Raw genomic sequence first — 9,081 nt, 5'->3', positions numbered from 1 at the left:
TGTTGTCACGGAAATTATTTCTAAGTGCTAAATTAACCAGTAGGCAAATTTTATTTCCATGTCGCACTAGCCGTGTCAAATTTTTTATCGGTTCACTATAATCAGAGAAATTAATTTTCCTATAGGTTTGCAACACTTTTGCATTCAGCATGCCATTTGAACTGAATCGATCAACCCAGTTCCTGGCTTCCTGCTACACATATCATGAACAAAAGAAGCAATTTCATTCAGAAGAGGTGAGGCCACTGCTCTACCTAACACTATTCAATGCCGAACCATTTACAACATACATTTTGTCATGGGCATTACATAGGGGTGACCACGAGATCTACGCTACCAAAAGAACAATTTACCTCCTAAATCCTGGTGCCAAAATTTCCATCGAAGAAACCTGTATTGTGGTCAGAGAGGAGCGCAAAGTATCTGGATCATGGACATGCTAGTATGCTACCTACATATGTTCCACCAAAGCATTTGTACAAATGCTGGATTCTGAATTCCTGTCAAAATGTCCCCAGTAGACATGATTGATTCCAAGCAGTGTTCATCCATCCATTTTTAATATATATTTGTAATTGTATAGCGGCAGGATGCGCTGATGAAGTTGCAATGATGCTTACATGTGAACTTCCCATCCCGGTTAATTGTTGCCAGTATATGTAATGGATGTCCCATTGCTGTTTTCGCCTGAGCTCCACATGCCTTTAGACGTCTAGTGTTTCTGACACAAAAACTAGCAGTCTCATGTACTCAGTCCGTTCCCATCTCATAACTGCAATGCCAGGTCTGGCTGTTGTGCTTCCAAATTGATGCCAGATGACTGTCGAGCTGGTGGCGAACCTGGAGATGGGAACCCAATGTTCAAGTCTGGTCGAAGTACGTCCTTGCTCGGCTTCTGTTGCATGTGGGGAACCAGCCCTTGCCATTGGGGTTGGCCCTGCGATCTCATGAAATCCGGCTGGACCAACTGGGGAAATATTACCAAACCGTTGTTTTGAACTGGGCTTTCTCTAACTACCTGAACAGGTTGCCTAAAGAACTGAGGAACAGCACTTATTTTCATATCATCAGAAGGGCGAACATTTGCAAATGGCATTTTCCAAGCAGAATTATTGTCAAGGAAAGTCGGGCTAACAATGGCTGGTTTGTTCTCTGTAGAAGCACCAAATGAGATCCAAGATTGAGCAGATGGAGCTGGCGGAACGCTCTGATTCTCCCTAGCAGCTGCTGGAAATGCTGAGCACATGTTCCGGGAAGCATCAAGACCTCTATTTGGTATATTTGCGAGGCCAGGCATTGCAGTTGAGCCTACTGGTTTTGCATGGTCACTGACATTCTTTTGCCCATTCAAATTCATGGCAAAAGTTGCAGCATTTACTGCTTGATTTTTATTGACAAACCCAGCACTGGTCGACGGTCTGCTTTTGTTGGATGTTCCAACTTTCCCATCACCAGGTCGTCCATGGTACACCCACGTCGCTTCATTTCTGGGCTGTGGTACAGTCGCTTCTTGTGGCTGGAAGAAGGGTTTTGGCTGCCCGTTTGAAGAAGGCATATCATGCCCACCAGATGAAGCTGGTCCCTGTGGCTGGAAGAAGTGCTTAGGCTGCCCATTTGATGGCACATGCACATCAGAAGAAGCTGCCGCTTGTGACTGGAATAAGTGCTTTGGTTGCCCATTTGAAGAAGGTATATCATGCACACCAGAAGCTGCTGCCGCTTGTGACTGGAATAAGTGCTTTGGTTGCCCATTTGAAGAAGGTATATCATGCACACCAGAAGCTGCTGCTGCTTGTGACTGGAAGAAGTGCTTAGGCAGCCCATTTGAGGAAGGCGTATCATGCACACCAGAACAAGCACCTTTTGCACACTCAAGCCGCTGTGGTGCCATTTCAATAGGGGCATTGCTTTTTAATGAGTCAACTTTTCTCATTTGATGAGTTCTATTTGATTCTGCTGGTTTGAAAAATGGTCTAGGCTGGCCAGCAGTTCTGTTCAGAGCAGGCATATCAGGCGCACCAGAAGCTTCTTTCTGTGGTTTCATCTCAATAGGGCGGGCACTGGAAGATGAGTTGCCTTTTCTTTTTTGGTCATTTGCTGTTCTTTTGGTCTTTGCAACATTACCAGATGCTCTATGATTTGCATGTGGTGATAATGCATCAGTGCTCCTGTGTTGGGGCTCAGCAGTAACACCAAATATTCTTGGCTTAAATTCCGGACTCTCAAGTGGCCCAGGCACTCCAACTACATTTGTGCTACTAGTGGTTATCCGGTTAAGTAGACTCAAACTCATATCCTTTGGATTATTACTTTCTGCTGGTCTGAGCCTTTCATTATCCCTAGGCAGCGAAGTATTCCTTCGCACATTTGCCTCAGAGCTCTTCACATATCTAGATTGATCATTCACAACCACAATAGACGGTAATGGAGGCTCATATTCTCCAACCCAACCACGACCATACTTTACTTCAGCAGGTAATGCTTGCCGAATGCGCTCAGAAGCGATTCTCCAGCCTTGAGCACCAAGCGAACCAGCAAAACGAGCCAGACTTCTCGCATATGCATACGAGTGTTCAGCATCAAGCCCAACCTGCAAGGCACATTTAACTAGATGAGCTAACCTAAAGTAAAAAAATAAAGGACCAATAGCTGCAGATAACTTAAGCTTTAGTTTAACCACAGCTGTATTCAACATACATTAACGAGCTCTTTTGGTTCCGTCGAGAATATGTCAAAAACTGGGTCAAACTCCACTGAAGGCTGTTCTTCATAAGTTTTCCGTCTAGTCTCATCTACCACAATTGACTTGTAGCTAGGCTTAGCTGGGGAGAAAAAACAAGAATTTCATTAGAATTCAACAAAGTGAAGCTGAGTTTCCTTTTCAATCATTTAGTTGTATAGCAATAATAAATTGAAGTACTGTATTCCTTTTAACAACTCCATCCATCCATTATTGTAGTGTGCATTTAGAATGAAAAAAACTTCAAAAATAGATTTTAACATTGTTAAAAAATATCATCAATTGCTACAAAATCAATATAATATTAAAAGCGCTTTGAAGTGTTAACCTACTGATAGAACTTTTGTACACTAAACATGCATATAATTAACATCAAATCAAAATACTGCTTATAAAAGCGGATGGAGGGAGTATATCAGATGGTGCTCTACCATATGCAACTCAATTAAAGCTTTAAAAATCCAGATATCGTATTACAATCAGCCTTAAGGACCAACCTACCAGATTCTATACGAGCACCTAGATAGTTGTGTAAATTGTTCGTGTCTATATGTTACCCTAAAAACCATAACCTTTCTGGGTAACTAGTTTCCTATAATTTGATGGTCACATAACATTTACCCATATCATTATCTTGAATTGATCCATTTATCGATATAGGTATACCAAACTCCAACTTAAAACAGCAAGACATGGGCATATATGCGAAGTATAGCAAGCAGGTCCTAAAACTAATTGATCAGTTTGGTAGACGGTTCAGGAAGACAACCAGAAAATAAAACAGTACCAAAAATATCGCCGGTCTTCTCAGATCTTATTTCATCTAATGGAGAGCTGGTATCTTTGTCCAAAAACCCATTGGCAACGGTGCAACCAGCAGGTTCAGTAGTATTAGCCTGCGACATGCTCAAGCCATTAGAGCCGTCTCCCACAGAAGCAATAGTTGCAGCAGAGATATCTGAACCCATTGTGTCTTGGCTATTCATACGAGCTGGCTTCTTAGCAGTTTCTTTGTCGCAAGAGTTACCTAGATCATCTTGCCCATCTCTGCAACTAGGTTTCTTAGACGACTCCTGGTCGCAATGGCCCAGGTCCTCGCTGTTCTGACTAATGGGCTTCTCTGCCAGCCTTTTCGTGGATAAGAAGCCCGCATCTTCCACATTTGTGCAAATGGGATCCTCAACACGCTCTTTGCGGGATGAGAAATCTGGATCTTCTCTATTTGAGCAAACTGGCTTCTTAATATGTTTTTTCTGGGATGATAAATCATTCTTTGAGCTCTGGGGGGTGGTCTTCTTGACTTGCTGTTTGTGGAAAGTGGAGCTTTCGTCATTTTCCGAATTCTTGGAAATGACTTTCCTAACTTGCTCTTTGCCAAATGAGGAGCTGAGGTCATCCTCTGAATTTTTGGAGAGCAGTTTCTTATGTCGGTCATTGTGGAATGAGGAAGTTAAACCATCATCTGAATTCCTAGAGATGGGTTTCCTAACTCGCTCTTTGTGGAATAAAGAACTCTCATCCTGTGTCCCAAGCCCAGATTTCTTAACTTGATCTTTAAAGATAATATCACCTTCCAAATTTTTTGGATTGGGTCTCTTAACTTGCTCTTTGCGGGACAGGAAGTCTAGATCATCATCCTGATACCGCAAGACGGGCTTTTTGACTGGTTCTCTATTGCAGGAGTTTGGTCTGGCTTTCTGTTCAATCTTTATGTGGTGGTTTTCTATAGGTATGCCCTCATCCCTTAGTTCCTGAAACTTCTTTCTTGCCAGCTCTTGTATGGAATGGGCCTACATGAGCAAGCATAGCATGAAAATGATCAACGATGAACTCAAACTACAGTATTGTAGGACTATAAACTTTTTGTGACCGTATACCTGTCTGAAGTAAATTGTATCAGGTGCATTGTACTGCATTGCATTACTGCAAATTAAGAAGACATCATCCTGCAATCAAAAAAAGACATTTCACACAAACCGATCAATTATTTGTGCACTTTTTGGTGCTCATCGTTTGATGAGACATGTTAAAAAACTTGTCATTCCCAAAAGGAAGAAAATAAGAAATGAACCCAAAAGTGTTTCGATAAATTTGTAAACAGAAGGCCAGGTCCCATTCACTCAATTATGTTTTCCGTGCTTCATTCCACATCCTCTTTAAAGATTTTGCTTGAAAAGTTGAACTATGGTCATAGTTTGGTAATCAGCAAACCTGCACGAGATGCTAGTTATATACCGCATCGAGACTAGGCCTGGGTGGACAAGGGCAGGTCCGTTGGATGGAACTGAATTCTTGGTTACAGTTGCACCTGGTTTAACCCAGCATATACAGGGTAAGCACTATGTTATGCAGGTACAAACCTGCTCACATAAGGAAATCAAGTTTTCTCAAAACACAATGGAGCTAGCTAACTGTTCCATCTAATCACAAAGTGAAGTCGTTTGGACAACCAATAGGTAGATAACTAATTACTAGCATACATTGTGTGCAAAAAACACCAGAGTTGTAATATTTCAAACTAATTTCAAAACAAACGTAGCTATTACACTATTCAAAGTTCGATAAAATTATTAAAAAAAAGGTTTTGATGGTCAAAGTTTGAACATGTTGACTGCGCGCAACTAAATCAAACCTTTTGCTTGTGATTCAGGGATTCCATTCCAGAATTTCAAGCTAATGGATCAGCTCAACTCAGTCTACATTCAGCACAAGGCTGTGCTATCTGAATATTGCTCAATGTCAACAAACTGTGATAAGCTATTCTCAAGGTGTTTCAGCTTCATTCATACATCCTTTATTAGGACCGACACTTGTATAGTACCCGGGCTCTATGCAATAATACCAAATAAGAGATGCTTAGGGCTTTGCCAAGTCCAATGGACCCAGTATATCGCATAGCCTGGACTCATCACATTAGCGAACAATAGTGACAGTACACGTACTTCTACAAAATCACTGGTATTGGAATAATATTGGTGCAACACAGTTATTTTCACCAACATTAAAAAAAAAAGACGAAAGCAATTTGAAAAGCCTATTTTGAAAAAGACAGCCTTTTGCATGGTAGAATAGTTCAGGTCCATAACCATTTGCATGAGGCAGTATTTGGTCTATCAACACTAAAATTTATTGCACGAACAGACAAAGGGGACAGTATCCACCTGCCTAAAAATTGTTTTGAAAGGCAAGACCTAGAGACGTGGTTCCAAGTGAGATGAAATGGAGATGTATGGCTAACTCGCTGTATTTTGTCAAGCTGCACGACAAACATGATTCTCTAAGAGGAAAGTCTAACGTATCACGGATTGGCTGCTGCATTGGGAGATCGTTGGAATTGAGACAAAAATAGAATTAACTGAAAAGTGAGACTCTCCTGCGATTACATGATCCATCAAAGCAAACAACCGAACTAACAAATAGGCATACGACATTAATGATTCCCTTTTTAACTCGCTAGCTCAATATATGACAAAAAAGTAGTCATCTGACCTCAAATTGCTCGAATGAGCGGTATGCGTTCCTGGCAAGCTTCCTCCTGACGGTACCGAAGTCCATTGGGTGCTCTATCACATCATGATAATCAGGCAACTGCGTCAATCAACAACAGCAACATCATCACCACTCAGTAACTCCAATAAATTGGCAACTCCAGCAAGCATGGCTAATGAACAAGGACTCTCACCTCCTCCGGATCCACTGGCTCAGCAAACACTCCGTATGTATCCTTTCTGCGGAATCAAACAGTGGCAAAAAGAAGAAAAAATTGAGCTCATTAAAAGTCAATGCAACAAACCCCATTTTGGGTCGAATGAAAAGATGTGAAGCACCAACTTTTGCAGCTTCTCTAGAATCATCTCCAGCGCCTTCCGGTCCGGCAGCGGAGTCGTCCTCGCAGTCCCTAAATCCAGCAAACAGAGAAATAAATCAAAACTTCACACAAAAAGGTGCTCAAAAACCAAAGTCGCATCATCGAACAAGCTGAGGTAGAGCGACGAGCAAGCAAATCGGACCTGGCACTGGGAGCCGCTTCGTCCGCGGCGCGCTCGCTGGGTCGCTTCTAACACCACCACCAATCTGCAAGACGAGCAGATCTGGCGTTAGTAAGCATCTGCGCGGCGAAGCAAAGTCAAGACTGACAGCTTATCCGTCGGCATGGCCCACCTCGTGATGGCGAGATCTGTCGGCGCGCGGCTCGATCCGGCGCTTCTTGGGCGGCTTGACCTGCTCCTCGTCGCCGCTGCCGTCCCCGCCCACCTCCCCAGCCCCGTCGGAGTCGTCCGAGTACGAGGGGGGCGGTGGGGCCCGGCGGTGTTGCTGGTCCGGGGGCAGCTGGGAGAGCTTGACAACGAGCTTGAGCTTACGCCGGCGGCGGTCGGAGGCCGAGGATCCGCCGCCGCCGCCGCCGCCGTCGGCGCCGGAATCGGAGCTGGACGGCTCCGGCGACGGCCTCCGCTGGCGCGGGCGGGAGGGCGAAGACGACGGCGAGGAGGGGAAAGGGAAGAAGTCGTCAACGAGCGGGCGGGAGGAGGCGGCGGCGGCTCGGCGCGGGCGGAGCGAGCGGCGGGGCGGCGGCGACGGCGACGGCGAGCGGCCGCCGCGGTGGTGGTGGTGGAGCATCTGGGACGAGGCGGCGCCGACCCTCCGGCGCGCGGGTTGGTGGTGGTGCCTCTCCGGCGACGGCGACGGCGACCGCGGTATGGCTGCCTGCCTGCCTGCTGCCGTCCGCGTCTTGGCTTCCTTGGGGTTTGGTTTGCTTGGCTTCTCTTTCTCGCTCGGCTTTCTTTTTTTTTTTCTCCCTCTCTCTTTCCTACGGCTGCTTTTGCTTGTTTAATTCTATCGCTTGCGTCTCTCACCTCTCTTTCTCTCTCTTCCCTAGCCTGCGTCTCTCACTCTCTCTCCATATCCCTATCTCTTCTCTCTCCTAGCGACTTGCACCAACCACTGCGGCTCTCACTCTCTTTCTCTCTCCTCCGGCGGGAGAACATGAGCTTGGTCCATGGAAGTGTGAAATTATTGCGGACTAGTACAGTAGACTTGAATTTTTTTACAATACATATCTAAGTTACTTAGGTAAGGAAAACGTACACATGAACGTATGAACACAAAAACGTACGTAAAGGATACACAAGTAGTTGCTTCAGCCAAACATCGTAAAGATTCCTAACTAAAAGGGAAATTACAATAAAGCCATTAGATCCTCGTCGCTGGTCGTCGAAGAAATCGAATGCCACCATGAACCGGAGAAGCCCAACTTTTCAAAAAAAAAAATTTGGAGAAGCCCCATCGCACATTGACTTTGGTATGAGTCCAAATACATGAAGCCGTCCGCAATCGCCCATCGAGCCACACCCCAACCCCTCCAGCTCCTGGATCTGAACTCACCATCGACGATTGCCGCCGCCGAACTCACCATCGACGACTGCCGCCGCCGAGGAAAGGTCGAGCCATATCCAGCCTCCAAGCATGCACGACACCCCACGACCAGCTCTTCACCCTTGAAGAAGAAGGCTCGCAGCCTCGCATCTACTAGAGGCGAATACCTATTGACCCCATCTTGTGTAGGAACCAGGAAGAAGAACAATCTGCTGCCGCTGGCAAAAAGACTGACGACGGAAAGAACCATCCGCCGCCACTACCGCTGCCGGAGAAGAAGGAGACACCCAAGCTGTTGGCCATGCAAGCAATGCCAGAGAACTTCGCTCGCCCGCCGAAGTGGAAATAAAACAGACAAGCAGATCGCATGACTCTCGTCGAAGATGACGCCACAGCCGTTGTTGCCATCGTCGGGGAAGGCCTCGAGACTCCTTATTCGCCGGGATAGCAACACCGCCATCCCCAGGTATGGTTCCGCTAGGCGCTAGGCGGATTCTAGGCGCCGACCCTCAGCCTAGAGCCTAGTCGCGAGTAATCGCGCCTAGGCGTTGCTAAGCATTTTTTTAGGCGATGAATAATAGATGTATAAATACTTAAAAGAAAAGAAAAAAAAGGAGATGAGTGGTCATGAAAAAGGAGAAAGGGAAAAAGGCCCATTTGAAGGTCCATTTGAAGGCCCAACTAAACACTCAACCCTCTCTCCCGCATCCTCTGCCTCTCTCGCATCTCGCCCGACGCCGCTGCATACGCCCGCGCCCGCCGCCGCCTGCACCTGCGCCTACCCCCGCCCGAGCCTGCGCCCGCACAAGCCCGTGTAAGCGTCCGCCGCCGCCCGCAGCTCCTCCTCCCCCACCGGCGACCTCCGTCGGACGCCCGCCACCCGCGCCTGCGCCCTCCATCGCCCGCACAAGCCCGTGTGAGCGCCCGCCGCAGCCCGCAGCTCCTCCTCCCCCACATGCGACCCCCGC

The 9,081-nt window shown here is 46.4% G+C and overlaps 1 protein-coding gene across 1 annotated transcript; it reads right to left on the bottom strand.

Annotated features, from left to right (window-relative positions):
- Positions 1 to 221: 221 nt before the first annotated feature.
- On the bottom strand, positions 222 to 7,526 carry LOC120661480. The gene is made up of 9 exons (XM_039940359.1): positions 6,902 to 7,526; positions 6,751 to 6,814; positions 6,572 to 6,638; positions 6,423 to 6,468; positions 6,230 to 6,328; positions 4,618 to 4,686; positions 3,528 to 4,530; positions 2,698 to 2,822; positions 222 to 2,590 (listed from the first exon to the last, which is right to left on the bottom strand). Exons 1-9 carry the CDS (start codon positions 7,355 to 7,357, stop codon positions 767 to 769), a joined length of 3,753 nt encoding a protein of 1,250 aa, XP_039796293.1. The 5' UTR covers positions 7,358 to 7,526; the 3' UTR covers positions 222 to 766.
- Between the last annotated feature and the right edge of the window lie 1,555 nt (positions 7,527 to 9,081).

Source organism: Panicum virgatum, chromosome 2N (assembly GCF_016808335.1).
Source record: "Panicum virgatum strain AP13 chromosome 2N, P.virgatum_v5, whole genome shotgun sequence".
NCBI classification, from domain to species: domain Eukaryota; kingdom Viridiplantae; phylum Streptophyta; class Magnoliopsida; order Poales; family Poaceae; genus Panicum; species Panicum virgatum.
The sequence above is the reverse complement of the archived record's forward strand: the minus strand, read 5'-3'. Positions and strand labels throughout refer to the sequence as shown.

What these genes read in the sequence shown, in the direction of transcription:
- LOC120661480 (XM_039940359.1), bottom strand. Translation starts at nt 7,357, where the DNA reads ATGCTCCACCACCACCACCGCGGCGGCCGCTCGCCGTCGCCGTCGCCG. An exon ending in ACAGATCTCGCCATCACGAG is followed by an intron (nt 6,815 to 6,901) that starts GTGGGCCATGCC and finishes CTCGTCTTGCAG; the next exon opens with ATTGGTGGTGGTGTTAGAAG. An exon ending in GAAGCGGCTCCCAGTGCCAG is followed by an intron (nt 6,639 to 6,750) that starts GTCCGATTTGCT and finishes TGCTGGATTTAG; the next exon opens with GGACTGCGAGGACGACTCCG.